Here is a 22,133-nt window from a genome sequence, read left to right as displayed (position 1 = left end):
CCAGCGTCTGGTCTCATCTGATACCTGGGAGCCTGCTTGAACCTCACGTTTCCTTGTGCCCTCGGGGTTTGGGAAGTGAACGGGCAGAGGGGCCAGCGGCCGGAAGGGGCAGGTCTGACCCTCCCCACAAAGGCTGCTCTCTTGGCCCCAGTTCTCCCTGGGCTGGCGTCTTTTCCCAGACAGGGACCTCGCTCCAGAGCTGAACAGGGTTGTTTCTGGGAGGCTGGGTCCCGTCCGTGACTCAGAGCCGGACCCAGTGCTGCCCCGATCAGACCCCGCTTCCTTTTCAGAACGTGGAAGGATGTGAGTGTGTGCCTGAGGGTGTGGTCCTGTGGGGGTGGGTGGTCTTGGCCCGTGCACACCTGCATGTTGCGCATGGTGTTCCTGTGGGAGCGTGTGTGCATGCCCACACAAGAAGTACTTCCTAGGCTGTGTGGGTCTCTACTTCCTCACAGCAGGCCCACACGGCCTCCCTACTCTTCTCCCACATCCCAGGGCTGGGGCTTACAGTGCCCCCTGTTCCAGAGCTCCTTCATGTCCCCCAAAGGCATGTGGCCCCATGTCTGGTGCGGAGGACCTGTCACCAGAGATGGAATTCATTGCTCTGCACACCCACCCAACTAGCACATCTTGGTCGAGCTTCCAGTTATGGGCCCAGCATAGGACTAAGGTTCAGTGGAGACCTGAGACCAGGGCCCCACCCACGCCAGAAGCCAAGGGGTACCTGCTGAGGCTGCCGGGAGGGGGTGCTGTGATCTGCCCGTGAGCAGGGGTGCTGATTCCTTTGGAAATGGTTGTGCGGGAGCCAGTCCTGCTTCAGGCTCACTGGGACACTCAGCCATTCGGAGTGTCATCCAGCCAAGGGTTGCCTCTGCACAGTGCTACCTCTATGGATCTGTCCGTGGTCTGTTAGGAACTGGGCTGCACAGCAGGAGGTGAGCAGCTTCATCAGTATTACAGCTGCACCCCATTGCTAGCATTACTGCCTGAGCTCTGCCTCCTATCAGATCAGCGATGGCATTAGATTCTCATAGGAGCTCGAACCCTGTTGTGAACTGCATTGGAGGGATATAGGATGTATGCTCCTTATGAAACTCTAACTAATGCCTGATGATCTGTCACTGTCTCCCATCACTCCCAGATGGGACCGTCTAGTCGCAGGAAAACAAGCTCTGGGCTCCCACTGATTCTACATTATGGTGAGTTGTATAATTATTTCATTGTAGATTACAATGTAATGATAGAAATCAAGTGCGCAATAAATGTAATGCACTTGAATCACCTAGAGACCATCCCCCTCACCATCCTGGGCCAGGCGCGGTGGCTTATGCCTGTAATCCCAGCACTTTGGGAGGCTGAGATGGGTGGATCAACTGAGGTCAGGAGTTTGAGACCAGCCTGGCCAACATGGTGAAACCCCACCTCTACTAAAAATACAAAAATTAGCCAGGCATGGTGGCAGACACCTGTAATCCCAGCTGCTTGGGAGTCTGAGGCAGGAGAATTGTTTGAACCTGGGAGGTGGAGGTTGCAGTGAGCCAAGATCGCGCCATTGCACTCAAGCCTGGGCGTCAAGAGTGAAACTCCATCTCAAACAGAGGAACAAACAAAAACCGGTCCCTGGTGCCACAAATGTTGGGAACTGCTGTCTTAATGGCATTCTGAATATCTGGGAGGGTGTACTTGTGGGGCAGGGGGCAGCATAGTTTGACAGTCCGGGGGCTGGTTTTGCTTCATCTTGCTGTATACAGTTTTCTTGTCTGTAAAATGGAGTTTCATTGTTAGCCCCCACCTCTGAGGATGTAGACTTACACAAGTCAATCCATGTAGTGCCCGCCCATAGTAGGCGCTCAGAAAATGTTAGCTAACTATGGCCCTAGGAATGAGGTTGATCTGATGTGCTGGTGTGCAGGTGCGAGGTGTGCATCTGGACCAGGATGGACACTCATGACGGCTAGGTCTGGGGTCTGCTCAGCCTTGTGCCTGGAGCCCGGCACAGGTGGGCGCTCACTCTGTGAGGCCGAATGAAGGGTGCTCCTTGTTCCCGCTGCTGTCTGAGGGGTGAGGTGAGCCACTCCAGTGTGAACTGGGCAGAGCCGGGATTGCTATTCTGCCTTCCTTAGGAGCTGAGTGGGCATCTGTTGGGACCCACTTGTACCGCCATGCCCAGCTTGGGTGGGCGGGGGACATCTGGGGCTCTAAGTCATAGGGGACTTCACACCACACAGCCTCATCTCACACACAGCCGCACTGGTGGCTGAGGCCTCTGCCCACCCCACCCTCGGCCCTAACCCATCCCACCCTACCCAGCCCCACTCCCCTCTCCTCCCTTCCCCGTGCTTTTTATAGCTTGTCATCTAGCAAACTGCCCTTCTCTTTCTCTCTCTTTCCCTCCTTTCCTTCTTTCCTATTTATTAAATTTTTAAACTTTTAATTGTGGTAAAAAACGCAACATAAAATTGGTCATCTTTACCATTATCAAGTGTTTAGTAAAGTGTATTCACATCGTTGTGCACAGATATCCAGAGCTTTTTCATCTTGCCAACCTGAAATCCTATACCTATTAAATGATAACTCCCCTCCCCAGTCCCCAGCCCCTGGTAAGCTCTGTTCCACTTTCCGACCCTGTGCACTGGGCTACTCTAGACACCTCTTGGAGGTAGAAGCATGCAGGATTTGTCTTTTTGTGACTGGCTTGTTTCACTCAGCAAAATATCCTCAGACTAACTGCTTGTCCTAATAAAGACTCTGTTTCTCTCCACAAGCAGGGTGATTATTTCTTATCATTATTTTAATTCTTTTGTTTTTTGTGTCAGAGTCTCACTCTGTTGCCCAGGCTGGAGTGCAGTGGCACAATCTCGGCTCACTGCAACCTCTGCCTCCCGAGTTCAAGGGATTTCCGGCTAATTTTTGTATTTTTAGTAGAGATGGGGTTTCATCGTGTTGGCCAGGCTGGTCTCGAACTCCTGACCTCAAGTGATCTGCCTGCCTTGGCCTCCCAAAATGCTGGGATTACAGGCATGAGCCACCGCACCCGGCCTACTTTAATTTTTTTACTGAACATTCATCTTTTTTTTTGAGATGGAGTCTCACTCTGTCCCCCGGGCTAGAGGGCAGTGGCGCGATTTCGGCTCACTGCAAACTCCACCTCTGGGTTCAAGCGATTCACCTGCCTCAGCCTCCCAAGTAGCTGGGATTACAGGTGCCCGCCACTGTGCCCAGCTAATTTTTGTAATTTTTTAGTAGAGATGGGGTTTCACCATGTTGGCCAGTCTGGTCTTGAATTCCTGACCTCATGATCCACCTGCCTCGGCCTCCCTAAGTGCTGGGATTATAGGCGTGAGCCACTGCACCTGCCTGAACACTCATCTTAAGTGGTCAGCCTCGTGCATTTGTTTTTTGATGGGTCCTATTCTTTATTTTACTTATTTTTTCTAGGTTTACTGAGGCATAATTGACAAATAAAAGTAGTATATGTTTAAGTGTACAACGTGATGTTTTGACATATGCATACCTTGTGAAATGATGACTACAACAAGCTAACTAGCATACTCATGTGTGTATCCTGACATCTGTCAATACCCTGCCCTGGCAGCAGGGCATCTGCCTCCATCACGGTCTCCCTGTGATTCTGATTCCTATCTTTGGAGAAGCTCTGGATTCCAGGCACAGCGGGAATGCTGAAAGGTCCTTGTGGAAAATAGCTATTCTTCTTGGCTCTGTCGCTTCCCTTCACTGGGTGCAGGTGACTGTGGGGGTGTCCCCAAATGCTGCCCAACACTGACATGCTCCTCCTCTGGGACTTCAATCCAGGTGGGGCCCTGAGTGACCTGGCTCTGCGGCTCAGGGGTATGGAGGAGGGGTGATATAGGTAGGGAGTTTAAATTTCCAAATCTGTGAAATGGGATTAAATACTGACTGATCATGCCAGCTGCTGTGGGATTAGGAGGGTGGACTCCCTGCGAGGCTCTGGGCATCTGGGGGTTCCACCTTTTCCACATGGTAGGCTTTCTAGGGTGCTGCACACTGTTCAGTTTGTGAAATTTCCTGGAGCCCTGTGCTTGTGATAGTGAAATTTTCTATATGTGTACTAAAAAGCTTGTGAAAGTGCAGTGACCTTTTCCTCCTTCCGGAGATACACGGAGGGCGCCCCAGGGTCTCAGGCAGCTTTCCCCATGTCTAAGCACAGGCCGGGGTAGGAAAGGGGGTCTCCCTCGCTGGAGGAATAGGTCTATACCTGGGCTGGGGCCTCAGCTGGGCCTGGAGCAACTTTCTGCGATGTTTCTCTGCCCCCTGGTGGCAGGAAGGAACCTCAGCGGAGCCACACTCCCAAGTGGGCCCCTCCTGTCTTTCACCCACTACAGCCAGGAAGGGGACTGGGCTGGGGTGGCAACCACAAGCAGGCATCGGAGGGGCTGCCAGTAGACCTGGTTTGAGTGGGGCTGCCGGTAGAGCTGGTTGGGGCGGGGCTGCAGGTGGAGGTGGTTGGGGCGGGGCTGCAGGTGGAGCTGGTTGGGGCGGGGCTGCAGGTAGAGCTGGTTGGGGCGGGCTGCAGGTAGAGCTGGTTGGGGCGGGGCTGCAGGTGGAGGTGGTTGGGGCGGGGCTGCAGGTAGAGCTGGTTGGGGCGGGCTGCAGGTAGAGCTGGTTGGGGCGGGCTGCAGGTAGAGCTGGTTGGGGCGGGCTGCAGGTGGAGCTGGTTGGGGCGGGGCTGCAGGTGGAGGTGGTTGGGGCGGGGCTGCAGGTAGAGCTGGTTGGGGCGGGCTGCAGGTAGAGCTGGTTGGGGCGGGCTGCAGGTGGAGCTGGTTGGGGCGGGGCTGCAGGTGGAGCTGGTTGGGGCGGGGCTGCAGGTGGAGGTGGTTGGGGCGGGGCTGCAGGTGGAGGCGGTTGAGGGGAGCAAGGTGGGAGGTGGAGCAGCTGCTATTTAAGAGGGGATGGTGGTGTTGGTTCTGCAATTAGGTTACTGTGTCTTGCTGGGGCTTAGTCTTGTTTGCTGAAGGGGCAGCAGGGCTCTACCATGGAGGGTGTAGGGGGTCTCTGGCCTTGGGTGCTGGGTCTGCTCTCCTTGCCAGGTAAGCTGGCTGTCTGTCCCTCCTGCTGCTGGCTCCGGCCTGGAGAAAGCTGGGGAGAGGCCAGAAGGTTGTGGCTGGAGCCTGCAGGGATTGTAGCTGAGCTCAGTGGCTCAGAGCACAGAGCTCTCCAGGGTTATTCTAGAAGTCAACTCCTGGGGGCCAAGGGGAGGCCTCCTGAAGGCCCTGGAAGCAGAAGGCCTGCCTGGCAGAAGATAGGTGTTGTGCCCCAGGCCTACTTGTCTTGGGGTGGGGGTAGGCTGTAAGTCCCCACTCCAGCCTGGTCAGGCAGGGAGTCATCCAGACTGAGTCCATTGTCCAAGAGCCTGGGCTGAGAGAGTCATAGAGTGGGGTCTGAGGCTGGCCCTGCCCGTCACGGGCATCCTGAGGTCTGTCCTGCCTCCTTCCTTCCTGCGCCTCCTCTACCTCATAGGTGGGGCATGTGCCCTTTTGGTCCCCCTAAGGGAGCTCCTTCCCTGAGGTCATCTAGACCTTGGCACCAGCTGGGGTTGAGCAGGGAGGTTGGGAAGGCTCCTTGGCTTTGTGCTGGAGCCTACTCTTCCTAGGGACTGAGTCTTACAGTCTGATCCCCCACACCCACCCCATGTCCTGCTGTCTGGTCTCACCGGTGGGTGCTCCAGGCACCTGTGTATGCCCTTGTCTGTCTGGCCAGGTGTGATCCTAGGAGCGCCCCTGGCCTCCAGCTGCCCAGGAGCCTGTGGTACCAGCTTCCCAGATGGCCTCACCCCTGAGGGAACCCAGGCCTCTGGGGACAAGGACATTCCTGCAATTAACCAAGGTGAGGGCACTACATCTTCTCATGGCCTGGAGGGGCACGACATTATGTAGTATGAAAACCACACTGAACACTCAGAAATGCAGAGCCTGGGAGGAAATGGACCAGCTTACTCTGGGCTCTAAGTGGTTTTTAAGAGATGGTGTTGCTATGTTGCCCAGGCTGGTCTTGAACTCCTGGCCTTAAGTGATCTTCTTGCCTCTGCCTCCCGAGCAGCTGGGACTACAGGTGTGAATGGGTGGAAATTCTATGGGCAATTGCTTAAGTCTACTTTTTCTTTTTGTATCTTTCTTAGTGGATTATTACTTTTATAAGAAAAACTAAGCTCTTGAATGGCCTGATAAAAGTATAGTTCGTTGACTTTCTGAGCCTGGGTGTGGAGCTAAGCGGTTAGTCGACGTTTGAGGTGCAGGACTGTCTGCAGGTGTGATTAAGAAGTCTGAGGCTCAGCGGGGCGCGGTGGCTCTCGCCTGTAATCCCAGCACTTTGGGAGGTCGAGGTGGGCAGATCATGAGGTCAGGAGATCGAGACCATCCTGGCTAACACAGTGAAACTCCGTTTCTACCAAAAATACAAAAATTAGCCGGGCGTGGTGGTGGGCGCCTGTAGTCCCAGCTACTCAGGAGGCTGAGGCAGGAGAATGGCATGAACCTGGGAGGCAGAGCTTGCAGTGAGCTGAGATCGTGCCACTGCACTCCAGCCTGGGCGACAGAGCATCTCACACACACAAAGTCTGAGGCTCAGAGTCTTGCTGTCTGGGGATGTCAGCTGAGGAATGAGGGTGTATAGATAGCCTGAACAAAGCTAGTCGAAATGGAGACTGGAGTTCAGATGTTGGTGCAATGAGGGCTGAAGCACTCAGGGTTGAAGCAATGAGGGCTGAACAGGGGGCAACCTTGCCCTAAGGGTGGGTGAGATCCTACCAGATGTGGTAGCCACTGTGTGATCTGCCCTCTTCTTCCTCCGTGAGCTGACTTGGGGGCCCAGCACCAGCTGAGCCTTGAGCCCCAGGCACCATCCCACCCCTGGGTCACCGTGAGTGGTCTGCAGGTAACCAGAACCAATGGAGAAAACTCCCAAATGCTGGTGACCCCAACAACTATCCTATCACCTACAGTGAGGCTGTCTCATAAGGGCTGTCCGTGCCTCACCCAGTGCTTTCCTGGGAAGCACCTGCCCATCTCCAGCCACTGTGAATATGGCTAATGCTGCACAGCTGTCTCTGCCTCCTAAGACTGGCCCTCGGCCAAAAGGAGCTGCCTCAGCCAGAGATGCCTGGGGGCTACTCCCTTGTCTGCCTGAGGTGGCCCACTGTGACTTCTAAGGGACAGGAGTCTGGCCCCTGCCTCAAGGTGGTGCAAGTCAGTGGAGAGGGGTTTGCGAGAGCCGGTATTTGCCTGCCTCTGATGGTGGAACAAATGTGTAGAACAGAATTGCCACCTCAAGGGGCCTGAATATAACAGATGGGTGGGGAATAGATGGGGGATGAGGTGGGCAGGAGACCCCGGGGCTTGTTCTGAGGAGTGTGGCTCAGGCTGGAAGAAGCCGCTGCTTCCTGACAGCAGGGACCCGGGCTTGGGACTGGATTGTGTGGGTCATGGGCTGTGTTTGAGCAGGGGAAGGATGCAGTCCAGCCGAGAAGCCTCGCACGCTCAGGGACTGTGTGACTTCCCTGAGGCCACGCAGGCTCAGTGCTCAGGGAACCTCTAGCTCCACAGTCAGGAGAGGGACAGACCCCAAGCCTCAGACTCCTTTGTCTTTGTCCCCCAGCCCCCTCACACCTGCAGACAGTCCGCACAGGGTGGCTGACATTCTCAAACATCGACTAATGACTTAACTAAACACCCAGGCTCGGAGAGCCGATGACCTATACTTTTATCAGGCCATTTAAGAACTTATAAAAGTAACAATCCACTAGGAAAGATATAAGAATAGACTTAAGTAGGGACTTGCTTGGCCTGTCCCACGAGTCAGTGTTCTGGGGGACATGGGCCAACACGTCCTTCCTCCTTTCCCAGGGCTCATCCCGGAAGAAACCCCAGAGAGCAGCTTCCTCATTGAGGGGGACATCGTCCGGCCGGTGAGTGCACACACTGACGTGTGTGGGTGCGGATAAGCCCACAGCTGGTGACAGGCCCTCTGAGTCCACCCTGGATGTCACGGGGCCTGATGTGTGAGGGACATACATAGCTTGGTAGATGCCTCTTTTTGTCAAGGTCAGAGCGACTGTTCTGTTAGGAAATAGGAATAAGCCAGCCTGAATGCTAAGAAAGGCTGGTATCCGAAGTGCTGGCAAAGACAGCCTGAGAGGGCTTCCTGAAGGAGGAGGTTTGAACACTTGACCTAGCTTGGTACCCTGCCCAGGGGAGGTGCTCAGCACTCAGGTGGTGCTCAGATAAAGGAAGAGATGAGCAAGGGGTGGCAGAGTGGCCAGTGGCGGATAAAGGGCCTGGTGGCAGTGGCGACCTAGGGATGGTGGAACAAGGAGTGATGTTGAGCCTGACCATCTTGGCTGTGGTCGAGGGGCTGCATCTGAAGGGAGAAGGTTGCTGGGGATTGGGGTGCCTTGCTAGCAGAAAAGGGAACACTGTGCCCAGGACAGCAGCGATGTGTTTTAGGCAACTGCGAATGGCAGAAGGCTCCTGAATAGGACAGTGACCCAGGGGAAGGCAAGACTGTCCTGTTGGAGGCTGCCACTGATGGCATAGCCTCTGGCTGGGCAGGAGAGCCAGAGGCTGGCCCAAGGCTGCCCGGGAACTCCGGGGGCAGGGCAGACCCTCCGGGTTATGCAGTGAGTGCTCGAGGAGGTGGTGTGCGACCACCCGGAGCAGAATCAAATGCCTCCAGCTGATGGCACAGGCACGCTGGGGTGCTGTGGAGCCTGGGCGCCGAAGGGCTCTGGTTGCTGGAGAGCAGAAGTGAGTGGCCGAGGCCAGGGTGCTGCCTCGCTTTCACTCCATATAGGCTCTGTTCCCATGATCGTCCCACGTTCAGGGAAGCCTGGTGGCTGTTCCCCTCTGGAAAGGGCACTGCCCACATGCTGGGGTGGCCCAAGCCCTTCTGATCCAGGGCACCCTGGGGTGCTGGGCCTCCTAGCCAACATCCTCAGGGACTAATCTCTTGTTTGCTTGAGACTGAAATTCTTTCATCATAGGCCAAGGGACCCCCTTGTGCATCAAGGTTCACATAGCTGGCCCCTTGCCTTCCACAGCTCTGTCCCATCTCTAATGGTCCCCCATTCCCATGCACACAGATCCTGACTCCCACATCTTTGGGGTTCTGGTGCCCTGGGGTGTGGTACCCTTGGGGCACAAAGCTTGGGTGGCCTCTGTCCCCAGGGGTTGAACTGCTGCTCTCTCCTCAGAGTCCCTTCCGACTGCTGTCAGCAACCAGCAACAAGTGGCCCACGGGTGGTGGTGGTGTCGTGGAGGTCCCCTTCCTGCTCTCCAGCAAGTACGGTGAGTGCAAGTACGGTGAGTGAGCATGGCGGGCTCCCTCCCTGCCTCAGCCCCTTCTTCCTAATGTGGCAGAGGTGTTCCTCTCTTCCCTTTTCCTCTTCCACCACCACATCCCCTCCACCTCCCCACCCAAAGAACCTGTCCACAGAAGCCCTTCTGTTCCTGAAGGTCTCCTGAGTAGGGAGCCGTTAAAATCCTGGGAGAACTGATGGGAAGGTATGTCTAGGGGGATCTGGTTCCCCTTGAGATGGGGATCTGGTTCCCCATGTGGTGCAGAGGACAGTGACCTACCCAAGGCCACACAGCCAGGGTCTGTCTGGGACCCAGCTTCTTCCTGGCACCACTAGGCTGCCTTTTCTTGATGCTATTTTGGGAGAGTGAGTTCAGAGCTCTGTTCCCAGACCCTCATGTAGAGCTCAAAGACCACCAGGGCTCTGGGGGCTCAGCCAGGTGGTGTCTTCCAGATGAGCCCAACCGCCAGGTCATCCTGGAGGCTCTTGCGGAGTTTGAACGTTCCACGTGCATCAGGTTTGTCGCCTACCAGGGCCAGAGAGACTTCATTTCCATCATCCCCATGTATGGGTAAGTGCCGGGGCCAGGACGCGTATCTCAGCTCACTTCTGCGTTCAGCCCGGAATTAACTTGTCCATTATCTAAAATGTATTTCTGGGCCCATCCTCCAGGGCTCAGTCCCCCTGCCCACCCTGAGGGGTCTGCCCAGTGTGAGCTGAACCTCCAGGGCGGAAGGTGGGAAAGGGATGGGAACGGTGCTAGACCCTCCATTTACAAAGCCCTCCTCTCCCGGGGGACTCCATGGGGTGGTAAAGAGGGGAGGTTTGCGGGGCAGACAGTGTGTGAGTCACTGAGTCCTGGCAAGTCCCCTAACTTCTGAGCCTCTTCTGTCCCCTCTGGGGTGCGAGTGGTGGCGATACCTGCTTCCTAGCTTGTCAGGGGCCTGAGGCAATGTGTGTGAAAGCCTTGGCTCAGGGCTGACCAGGAGGGTGTGCTCACTTAGTGAGCTGCTTCTGTCCTCTGCGTTCATATACCAGTTTCTGCCGCCTCCCTGTAGCCCAGGCTGGTGATGGGGGCCGGTATGGCCATTTCACAGAAGTCCAGGCAGTAAAGGGGCTTGGAGAACGGTGAACCTGAGACTAGTGCCCAGAGTGGGGCCTTCCTGTTGGGAGTTTGTCTATCTTGTGTTGTGTGGGGAGGGAGAGCCCAGGTCTGTATGTCTGGAGGGATCTGGGCTGGCGCTCACCCTGCTTGCCCTCATCACCCTGCAGGTGCTTCTCGAGTGTGGGGCGCAGTGGAGGGATGCAGGTGGTCTCCCTGGCGCCCACTTGTCTCCAGAAGGGCCGGGGCATTGTCCTTCATGAGCTCATGCATGTGCTGGGCTTCTGGCATGAGCACGCGCGGGCCGACCGGGACCGCTATATCCGTGTCAACTGGAACGAGATCCTCCCAGGTGAGCCAGGCCACACGCAGAACAGGCTGGTGCCGGGGAGGGGACAGCAGGGCTCGGGTCCAAGTCGCCTGGTCCCCATGGGTGAGGCTATCCATCCTCCCCATCACCTGCCTGCTTCCTGTGGGGAAGGTGGGGGTCTCGCTTCTCTCTGGGACCTGGAGGTGGTCCAACTGCTGCTCTGGGCCCCAGGCCTTCCTCCGCCCACCTGTAGTTGTGCCTGAGCTAGGGCGCCACCACCTGCTTTGTCTCGCTTCTCATCCCTGACACTGTCCTCTCCCTGGGGATGGGGCAGGCAGTGCCCATGTTACCTGCTTGTTGTGTACTCTAGCAGTGGTCTCATGTACCAGACACCACCACCATGGGCTGGGGCTGTGTGCCCGCTTGGGGAGCTGAGCCAAAGTGGAACCCCAAGGTAGCAGGCTGCACAAGCCAAGTGCTGGGCCACGGGCTGAGGGCAGCGCTGTGGGGCTGGGACATGTGCCAGTGGTACCAGTGAGCAGGTAGAAGAAATGCAGACTGTGGCCATGGGAGAGTGGAGGCTGGAGGCAGGTGGGCTGTGGTTCCTGTGCTGGCAGCAGCAGCTGTGTGGCGCCAGGGATCAGATCCTAGTGATGGTGGGGTCTCTCCCATTGTGGGCTTGATGGTCTGGTTCAGGAGGCAGGAAGAGCCCCACGAGGGAGGGGCAGAGGAGGTTTGGGTGGGAGTCTGGCTTAGGGGTTGGAGCGGAAAGGCCTCCCGCAGGTGGAGGGTGTCCAGCACGAGACCTTTCAGTGCTGTCATGTTAGCCAGGTGAGGCAGCCAGGGAAGCTGCCTGGGCCCAGGGACCTTCCCAGGCCCCAAACACCACTTTCTCAGTGGCTGTCAGCAAACACAAGTCATAGAGAAAGGGGTGACTGGGGCATGTGGGTAGCACCTCACAAAGGGAAGGGATGGATATTGAATCAGACTAGGCTGGGGAGGTTGTGAGGGGGGTGACAGGTGACTCTGTACCCTGAAAACAGACTGATCCTTCCCAATGCTCGTGGAACAGTTGTGAAAGTTTACCCTGATAATTTCATGATATACCATGAAATGCCATGAAAACCTACAACTCTGAAAGTAGATCAATGTAAACATTCTGATCATGATATAAAGTAGAAACTGATACATCAAAACCAAAAGCTTCTCCTATTCAGAAATTGAAAAAAAACAACAAAACTTTCTTTCAGCTCTGGAGTTAAAGTACAGCAATTCTAAAACAAAAATCATGAAAGACTATACAAAAACCAGTGGTTCGCAGCTAAAGCAATGCTCAGAGAAAATGTGTAGACTTACGTATCAGTAAACAGAACAAATTGAGCATGTCAACCCAAGTTAGATGAAAGCAGGAGGGAATTTCAAAAGGTAAAAGCAGAAATGGAGTTGGAAAACAGCACTAATAATTATTCCTAATGATAAAACAGGCTAAAACACGGGTTCTCCAGTGGAAAAAATGAGGGCATATTTGTTCTCATTTAGGTTAATGTGTTCTCATTAGGTTAACATGTACAGAAACTGCTAAGGCAGACACATGAATAACAGTAATTAACTGTTGTGGGGCGGGGAGGTGGGAACTCAGGAAGCAGGGGATGGAATAGACTTCTACTACATCTCAATATTTGACTTTTGAACCAAATGAATATACTACTTATTCAAAAATATGTTTAATGAATTTTTAAAAAGAAATAAGAGCTCGAGAGGCGGCTATGTTAGGCAGGTGGTGGGGGTATGAAGGTGCTGGAGCGCTGAGTTGCTCCATGGAGAGGTAGCTGCTGTGATGGAGGTGGTGTGTATGCGTGGCTGGCTGGGTTTGGGAGGATTGGGGAGCAATCCCTCTGAAGGCCTGGGGGACCTGAGCGAGGGGGAGATGGGCTCCAAATCTGGGGAAGTGTTGTGGCCTGACATAGGAAGAACAGGTGGGCCTCTGACTGGGGACTAGGACGTCACCACTGCAGATGACAGCGTGGCAGCTTTTTAAAGCTGAGTCAAGGAATAGACATTTCATCTGGGGTGGGAGGGGCATCTGAGACCCTGAGCAGTGTGTGACCCATGGCAGCTGTGGGTTATACAGAGACCAGCCCCGTGCAGGGCGAATATGCAAGGAGGAAGGATGGGTGGAGAGAACTGCTAAGAGGTGATGGTTGGCCAGCCATGGGGTCCCTGTGCCTCTACCTCAACTAGTACAGGTTAGGGATCCTCCCAGGGCTGGGGAGAGTGGGACTGGTATCAGAAGCAGCATGGTGGCTGCGGGCTCAGCCCCTCAGCTTGGGTGAGTTATGAGCTCCCCGAAGACTCTCCCAGAAGACTCTCCCAGCCATTGCCCGCCCTTTCTTGCCTGCCCTCTTTGTATGTCAGTAAGTTGTATTGTTTTTGTATTTTTAGGCTTTGAAATCAACTTCATCAAGTCTCGGAGCAGCAACATGCTGACGCCCTATGACTACTCCTCTGTGATGCACTATGGGAGGTGAGGGCCTGCCTTCTTCTCCCTCTGCTTCCCCCAGCCTCTCCCATGTGACCTGCACTCAGGGGTCTCCCGCTGGGTTCCAGGCTCGCCTTCAGCCGGCGTGGGCTGCCCACCATCACACCACTTTGGGCCCCCAGTGTCCACATCGGCCAGCGATGGAACCTGAGTGCCTCGGACATCACCCGGGTCCTCAAACTCTACGGCTGCAGCCCAAGTGGCCCCAGGCCCCGTGGGAGAGGTGAGTGGCGTGACAGGAAGGTGACCTGAACCTGGAGAAGGCGCCTGTGCTCTAATGGTGTCAGGGAGGGTGACACGGAGGGAGATGAGGTTGCAGGGGGAGCAGGGTGAGATCACGGCTTGCCACAACGACGCAGAACAAGCACTTGAGGAAAGTTAACACTCACTATGACTCAACTCTAACCAAAGAGGAATAGGGCTCACTTGCTTAGCCTAGATAATAAACATCTACCAAAAACCTAGAACAAAAGTTAAGGGTAAAACATTAAAACTGGGACCAAGACAAGTTTTCCCATCATTGTCCCACCTACTCCACATTGTGTGGCACTGGAGGTCCTGGGCACTGAGGTAGAGCCAAAGAAACTAAAGGTCCGAGGACTGGAAAGGAAGCAAAAAAATCGTTCATAATAGATGATTACCTGTATTGAAAGCAACAATCTATAAACAAGTTATTAGAACTAATAAGAATTAGAAAAGGTAAATACAGTTAATATAAAAATCATATTTCTGTACACCCAGTTAGAAAACACAATTGTTAGTAAACATACCTTTATAATAGCAATCATAAAGGTCCCAAGGAATAAATCTGACAGCTGTATCAAACATTTGAATAAAAATGAACCTTTATTAAAATCATTAAATAACTTAAATACAGAGAAATCTGTTATTGAAAGGAAGGCAATGTTATAAAAATTCAGTCTTCCCAAATTAATCTATAAATTCCCACTCAAAATAATTTTGATCTTGACAGAGTGATTTTCTTTCTTTTTTTTTTTTTTTTAAAGATGGAGTCTTACTCTGTCACCCAGGCTGGAGTGCAGTGGCAAAATCTCGGCTCACTGCAGTCTCTGCCTCTGAGGTTCAAGTAATTCTTGTGCCTCAGTCTCCTGAGTAGCTGGGCTTACAGGTGCATGCTACCACACCCAGCTAATTTCTGTATTTTTAGTGGAGACAGGGTTTCACCATGTTGGCCAGGCTGGTCTCGAGCTCCTGACTGCAAGTGATATGCCTGTCTTGGCCTCCCAATTGACAGGGTGATTATAAAGTTTTTATATGAAAACATGAAAGGTCAATAATAGCCAAGACATCCCTGAAGGAAAAACTAAAAAGACTTGCCCTAGCAGGTGTTAGTCATCTAGTTCATGAAACGTCTTTACATAAACGCATAGCACTGGAGCAAGGCTAGACAATTGCCCGCTGGAACAGAATCAAATTTAGAAACAGATTCCATTCAGAAGCAGAGCCTTGATGAAGGACCATTGATGGTCACTAGGGAAGGACAGTTAAGTTACTTAGTTGTCTTAGAGCCATTTAGCATCTATTTAAAAATTCCTAACTCATATCATGTGCAAATAACTCTGGATGCATGAAAGACACATGTAATAAAAACTTTAACATGTTTAGGAAAAAAATATATAGTAAGATCTCTTCATGATCTTGGGATAGGGAAGGATCATTTAAATGAGATACAGCACTAATTGTAAAACTAGAAAGATTCATAAATTCAACTACATTAATTATAACTTTGTCCAAAGGCACCAAAAAGAAAGTGAAAATACAGGTTACAAATGAAGACTTTTTTTTTTTTTTTTTTTTTTTTTTTTGAGACAGTTTCACTCTTTTTGCCCAGGCTGGAGTGCAATGGCACGATCTTGGCTCACTGTAACTTCTGCCTCCCGGGTTCAAGTGATTCTCCTGCATCAGCCTCCCTTGTAGCTGGGATTACAGTCACATACAACCACGCCCGGCTAATTTTGTATTTTTAGTAGAGATGGGGTTTCACCATGTTGGCTAGGCTGGTCTTCAGCTCCTGACCTCAGGTAATCCCCCTGCCTCAGCTTCCCAAACTGTTGGGATTACAGATGTGAGCCACTGTGCCTGGCCCCAATATATTTTTTTGCAACACATAATTTGTATACAAAATACATAAAGAACTACACATTAATACAATAACAAACCAGCTGAGTGTGATGGCTCATGCTTGTAATCACAGCACTTTGGGAGGCTGAGGTGGGTGGATCGCTTGAGCTTAGGAGTTCAAGACCAGCCTGGACAACATAGTGAGACCCCATCTCTTAAAAAAATACAAAAATTAGTGGGATAGTGGTGTGCACCTGTGGTCCCATCTACTCAGGGAGGCTGAGGCAGGAGAATCACTTGAACCTGGGAGGCGGAGGTTGCAGTGAGCCAAGATTGTGCCACTGCACTCCACTCTGGGTAACAGAGCCAGACTCTGTCTCAAAAAAAAAAAAAAAAAAAAAAAAATCGAACAGAAAAATGGGAAGAGACTTAACAGACATCTCAGAGACCAAATGGGAAACACACTAAAGATGCTCAACCTCAGTAATTGAGGAAATGCAAATGAAGACTACAATACCATTCTATAGCCACTAAACTAGACACTTTAAAGCCCAATAATACCAAATACTGGTAAGGATATAGAGTGATGAATGGAAATGCTAGACCCTACTGGTAGGAATATGAGTGGCTGCAACCACTTTGGAAAACAATTTGACATCCTGGAAGGTTGAAGTGTACATAACCCCTGATCCAGATTCTACTCCTAGGTCATCTTCTATGCAAATGCCCTCTCCCTCCCCTCACTACCTGCTTCTGCCCCCAGCCCCAGGTAATCACTAACTTACTTTGCCCCTCTGGATTTACCTAGACATTTCCCATAAGTGGAATCATAACACATAGCCTCTTGTGTCTGGCTTCTTAATGTTTTCAAGGTTCATCTATGTTGTAGCATGTATCAATAACATCGCTGAATAACATTCCGTTGGATAGATATGCCATACTTAGTCACCAGTTGAGGGACACTTGGGTTTTTACTTTGCAGCTATTATGAATAGAGCTACTATGGACATTTATGTACAAGATTTTGTGTCAACATGTCAGTTCTTTTGAGTATACAGCTAGGAATGGAATTGCTAGGTCCTACGATAACTCCGTGTTTAACTGCAAAGATTTTTTTTTTTTTTGAGATGGAGTCTCACTCCGTTGCCCAGGCTGGAGTGCAATGATGCAATCTTGCCTCATTGCAACCTCCACCTCCAGGGTTCAAGCAATTCTCCTGCCTCAGCCTCCCAAGTAGCTGGGACTACAGGTATGTGCCACCATGCCCAGCTAATTTTTGTATTTTTAGTAGAGACGGGGTTTCACCATGTTGGTCAGGCTGGTCTAGGACTCCTGACCTCGTGATCTACCCGTCTCGGCCTCCCAAAGTGCTGGAATTACAGGCATGAGCCACCCGCGCCTAAGATATTTTCAAGTGGATGCACCATTTTTATTCCCACCAGCGGTATACGAGGGTTCCGATTTCTCCCATCCTTGCTGACACTTGTTATCTATCATTTTGGTTAGAACCATCCTAGTGAGTATGAAGTAGTATCTCATTGTAGTTCTGAGTTGCATTTCCCTAATAACTAATGACGAACATCTTTTAATGTGCTTGTTGGTCATCTGCATCTTTGGAGAATGTTCGTATCCTCTGTCTGTTTTTCTTCAATTGGGTTGTCTCTTCTGAGTTGTAAGAGTTCTTTATATATTCTAGACACATGTCCCTCATCAGATGTTGCCCTTAAATATTTCATCACATCCTATGTTTTTTGTTTTTCCCACTTTTTAATGATGTCCTTTGAACACCAACATCTTAAATTTGGAAGTCCAACTGACCAATTTTGTCACTCCTTTTTGGTGTCTATGATGCCTTTGCCTAACCCAAGGTCATGGAGATTTGCTCCTGTTTCCATGTAAGTCTTAGTTTCAGGTTTTACATTTAGGTATATGACCCATTTGGAGTGAACCTTTGAACAGGGTGTAAGGAAGGGGTTCAACTTCATTCTTCATATAACTAGCCAGTTGTTCCAGCACCATTCTTTCCCCTACACTTTTTTACTGTACTAAACATCTTCTAAAAAAAAAAAATCCCTAAAGAATAGATGTAGTGAGAAATTTGTATGTAATTTCTTTTGTTGAGATGGAGTCTTGTGCGCCTCAGCCTCCTGAGTAGCTAGGATTAGAGGTGAGCACCACCATGCTGGCTACGTTTTGTATTTTTAGTAGAGACAGGGTTTTACCATGTTGGCCAGGCTGGTCTTGAACTCCCGACCTCTAGTGATCCGCCTGCCTCAGCCTCCCAAAGTACTGGGATTACAGATGTGAGCCACCATGCTTGGCCTTGTATGCAATTTTTCTAGAGGTTTGACTACCATGACTAGGGAATTGGGAGGTGGTGGAAAGGCCTGTGGTCAAGGGATGGGTCTATCAAGATGGTGAGCATGGGAGTACCTTCAGATGCTGGAACCATGACCTGCTGGAGGAGAGGGGTGGATACAGCCGGGAGAAAGGACACCCAGAATGTTTGGAAAAAGGCTGCACATGGTGGGAGCTGAGGCATTTCCTTGGATTTAGTGGGAAGGAAGAAGACAGGAATAGACCCAAGTCTGCAGGAGGATCTTGATGTACGGATGCGGGGGACTCTGTTACATAAGGAGAGGTGAGGCCACCAGAGGTAGGGAGAAGGGGATGGAAACAAAGGAGAAGATGTGCCTCCGCTGACTGGAGAGCAGGAGACACCTGGTAGAGGTGGGGGATGCCAGTGCTCTAGCTCTGTCTGGCGGCAGGTGTGACAGCAGGGAAAGGTGGTTGAGGCTGTCTCCGAGGGGATGACTGCCATGGGGGCTGTGGAGCCTATGTAGGTGGGAGTGATCTGAAGTGGGGAGGGCTGGTGTAGGATGATGCTGGGTCTGGGGAGTGTCTGCAGAGCCGCGCTACCTCAGTGTACACAGGTGGAGGGGGTACTGTGGAGGGTGGCCCCCAGGAACGGGCTGCAGTGGTGGTAGCTCCTGGTGCTGACCAGGTCCGGAGGGAGGTGTGGGCTGTGAGGCTAACAGGACCTGGTAGAAGAGTCCCCAGTTGAAGGGTGGGAGTAAGGATTTGGTCAGGGTCAGCTGAGGGAAGAGGCTCCTGGTAAAGCCCCCGCTGCGTGCGCAGGAGGAACTGGGATGGGAGGCAGTGCTGAGGGGCTGGGGCCAGCCAGAGAACATGGGCTTGAATGAGGAAAAGTGCCCACAAAGAAGTGGGGTACAGTTATAGTCTGGCATGACAGTGAAGAACAAGGAAGCCCCAACCTACCTCCTGGCAGTGGTGCAGGGTTTAGATGTGGCCATTAAGTGCAGGAACGGTTCTAAGGGAGGTCTTGGGTTCGGGGCGAGTGGTAGGGTGTGGCCGCGGGCAGAGCAGCCTGGGTGAAGGGTCCGGAAGGCGGGCGCTTTGGTGCTAGGTCAGGCGACTTAACTGTCCCAGCAGTCTCGGGTGTGAATGGGGCAGTGGTGGAAGCCTGAGTGGCCTGACATTTTGATGGTGACTTCAGGGGCCAGGCAGGGAAGAGATGGGATGGCTTTATTGTCCTGGTCTCTGGTAGTGTGGGAATCCGGGTCTTGGAGGCACTAGGCGGTGGCATGGGTGGGCACCACTCCCGTGAGCCGGGCTCTTTGTCCCCGTGAATAACACTAAAGCCAGCTCTGGCTCTGCACAGCTGGGCCACAAGTCATCCTACAGTTCTGAGGCTCCACCTCCTGTCTTTCCTGTTGCAGGGTCCCATGCCCACAGCACTGGTAGGAGCCCCACTCCGGCCTCCCTATCCCTGCAGCAGCTTTTGGAGGCACTGTCGGCGGAATCCAGGAGCCCCGACCCCAGTGGCTCCAGTGCGCGAGGCCAGCCCGTTCCTGCAGGGCCTGGGGAGAGCCCACGTGGGTGGGAGTCCCCTGCCCTGAAAAAGCTCAGTGCAGAGGCCTCGGCAAGGCAGCCTCAGACCCTGGCTTCCTCCTCAAGGTCAAGGCCTGGAGTAGGTGCCCCCGGTGTTGCTCAGGAGCAGTCCTGGCTGGCCGGAGTGCCCACCGAGCCCACAGTCCCATCTTCAGAAGCAGGAATCCAGTCAGTCCCTGTCCAGGGAAGCCCAGCTCTGCCAGGGGGCTGTGTACCTGGAAATCATTTCAAGGGGAGGTCCGAAGATTAAGCCTGTGGCTTCTGTCCCCAAGTAGGGAGGGTATCCTCTGCCCAGTGGAGCTGGGTCATCTACCTCTTGGCTCCTCTGGGCCACACCACTGTCTTCCAGCCCCAACCTACCACCCCATCTCAGAGGACCAGGCCTCTTCCCCTCTCTTCACTGTGTTCCCCTAAGGGCTCCTAGGGCCAGGGGTTCTTCTAGCTCTGCCATAGGGGAAGCAGGCCTGGCTGTGCCTGCTCTTGACTTTTGCCCCAGCCCTGGAGGATGCTGGGAATGGGAGGTGACATTCTCCAGGGACAGGTCCTGGAAGGAGTGGGGAAGAAGTAGGTTCCAGCCCCGCAGAACCCTGGAATCCCTTCTGTGCCTGAGGCCCTGTCCCCCAGCATGGACTAATGGTGTCCCTACCTCTCCATCAGGGCAGCCCTGTGGCTGGGACCCTGGGAACGGCCTCCCATCCCACCCAACATGCCCAAGTGTGGGGGAATGTTCTGCAGTGGCGTAGCCTCCAGCCCTTCTCTCCAGGAGGCTTTGAGAGCCCAACTCACTCCCCTGCAGAGCAGGAAGGTGCTAGGTCAAGGGCGGCCACCATCGGGGAGAAGAGAGAGAAGTGGGGCCCCACCAGATTGTACAATGGGAACCTCAGCTGGCCCCTGAACAGAGGACTCAGTCGTCTCCACCCCAGACCGCTATTCCCTGGAGCTCAGCCAGGCACAGCCTTGGAAGGAGAAAGGGCTGGGGTTACCTGGCCTGTCCTCCTCCAGGCAAGCCCCCCTCCTCCTCTGCCCCAGCTCCCAGCCTGGCCTCCTCCAGGCAGGCCCCACTCCTCTGCCCCAGCTCCGGCTTTCCCCATGAGGTTTGTCCCAGGCATGAAGAAAGCATCCAGGGTGCCAGTGAGTGGGCCTGGGCCTGAGGCCCCTCAGTCCCCAAGGCTACTGTTTTGCTGGCCTCTCAGAGGGGCAAGGAAGTGCTGCTTGGGGTAGAACGGGTAGGAGCCCTACATGTTGGGGGAGGAAATAAAGTGGAGTGTGCTGTGCTGACCTTCCCGCCTCCTGTGTGCCTTTAACTCCCCTTGCCCTCTGGAGCCCCAGGTGGCTATCCCACCTTCCAGGGAAGACAAAGACTTCAGCGAGTACTCCAGGGGTCCTGGCCAGGAAGCAGCAGGGCAGGGCTGAAGCTTGGAGTTCCCAAGTTCTGGGGAGAGGTCGCTGTTTGCCAGCCTTCTAGAAGGTCACATGCTGGGGCCGCACTGAGGACACGAGGACGCGCTCAGGGAACACTGTGTCCTCTGCCTTCAGTCGGCCTTGGGTTTCAGTCATGAGTCACGACCCCTGAGACTGAACAGTGGCCCAGTCCCGGGCATTAGCACAAGGGAAGGACTGCAGGGAGGTGCTGTTCCTCCTCTTGCTCCTGGCTGGGGGAGTGGGATCTGTGTGAGTGTAGAGTGGATAGGGGCTCTGGCCATGCCCCTAGGAGTAGGGGACAGCCCCGCTGGGAGGCTCCCAGGCAGAGACCTTGAGGCAGCCCTAGGACAGAGGCAGTACATGCAGTGCCCCGTTTATCAAGGACAGTAGAGGCTGGCACTCCTCTCGGCCTCTGCTGCTGGGTGGAAGGAGGTGCTGTGCTTCGTGCCCGGGGAGGCCCCTGGCTCTCGGGCAACCCGTCACCAGCCTCCATTAGGATTTGGCTCTTGGTCTCCAATCCTGTGTTCTCTTGAAGATGGCACTTGTCTGACCGTGGTGGCTTAAGGGGAGCGCAGGGACAAGGTTCAGTGCTTTGAGCCCCAGCCTGGGTGGTGGGAGGGGTACAGGGCCTTGGGGTGTAAACCAAGCCCAGGTGGCTAGCCATCCCCTCCCAGGGGTCTGTGGCTTGTTCACCTCCCCAGTCACGACCATGCAGCTGTGTAGGCTCAATTTGTTCACTCATCCAACATACCAGGTAGGCAGTCTCTGTTCTGCTGGGAATAGCAGTGAGCAAGGCGGGTTCCTCTTCTCATGGAGCTTATTCAGGGTGGGGAGGGTTGGACAATAAGTCAGCAAACCAGAAAACATCTGGCATTGGCAAATGATGGCAGAGCGGAGCACCCTCTTAGGCTGCTGGTTAGGAAGGGCCCCTCTGAGGATGTGACATTTCAGCCTAGCCCTAAATGGCAGAAGGCTGCCTGTGAAAATTCAGGAACTGAGTAGCCAGTACAAAGGCCCTGAGGCAGGGGAAAGCAAGGTGTGTCGGGTCTGTGTAACTGGCATGGGGAGGGGCCCACAGCCAAGTCAGAGACGGGGAGGGTTTTATTCCATAAGCAACAGGCGGCAGCTACTGGAAGGTTTGAAGGAAGATGGTGCCACATCCGACTTAAGGTTTAAAACGTCCTCGATGCATTCTGGAGAATGGGCTGGAAGCAGAACAGCCGGGAATCCACTGAGGTTATGCAAGGGAGAGAGGTTACAGAGATGGACAGGAGCAGGTGCTTTTGGAGTGTTTAGGGGTCACAGTGGCCCCACTTGTGATTGCATGCATGGGGTGAGGGCACAGGCTCTGGGTGGGAGCTGCACCATTCACTGAGAATCCAGCACTGAGGACCTCGGGGCAAGGCAGGGCTGGGGGAAATGGGTATGTCAGGTC

At 53.4% G+C, this 22,133-nt stretch overlaps 1 protein-coding gene across 2 annotated transcripts; it reads left to right on the top strand.

Moving 5' to 3' along the window:
* Positions 1–82: 82 nt before the first annotated feature.
* ASTL (astacin like metalloendopeptidase) lies at positions 83–20,554 on the top strand. Of its 2 annotated transcripts, none has more exons than XM_054476369.2 (9): positions 83–1,199; positions 5,740–5,865; positions 7,881–7,942; positions 9,227–9,320; positions 9,785–9,902; positions 10,604–10,785; positions 13,186–13,267; positions 13,351–13,505; positions 19,105–20,554. In XM_054476369.2, the coding sequence occupies exons 1-9, from the start codon at positions 1,142–1,144 to the stop codon at positions 19,524–19,526; spliced, it is 1,299 nt and encodes a 432-aa protein (XP_054332344.1). In that variant the 5' UTR covers positions 83–1,141; the 3' UTR covers positions 19,527–20,554. The 2 variants fall into 2 exon arrangements, with proteins under 2 accessions (XP_054332344.1, XP_054332345.1); XM_054476370.1 differs by lacking the exon at positions 83–1,199 and adding an exon at positions 4,949–5,069.
* The last annotated feature ends 1,579 nt before the right edge of the window (positions 20,555–22,133 follow it).

This window comes from Pongo pygmaeus, chromosome 12 (assembly GCF_028885625.2).
Source record: "Pongo pygmaeus isolate AG05252 chromosome 12, NHGRI_mPonPyg2-v2.0_pri, whole genome shotgun sequence".
NCBI classification, from domain to species: domain Eukaryota; kingdom Metazoa; phylum Chordata; class Mammalia; order Primates; family Hominidae; genus Pongo; species Pongo pygmaeus.
This window is presented reverse-complemented; position numbering and strand designations above follow the sequence as displayed.

Excerpts from the sequence above, each read along its gene's own strand:
- ASTL (XM_054476369.2), top strand. The coding sequence starts at position 1,142 with ATGGGACCGTCTAGTCGCAGGAAAACAAGCTCTGGGCTCCCACTGATT. Across the intron at positions 1,200-5,739 it reads CCCACTGATTCTACATTATG|GTGTGATCCTAGGAGCGCCC; the intron begins GTGAGTTGTATA and ends CTGTCTGGCCAG. Across the intron at positions 9,321-9,784 it reads CCTGCTCTCCAGCAAGTACG|ATGAGCCCAACCGCCAGGTC; the intron begins GTGAGTGCAAGT and ends GGTGTCTTCCAG.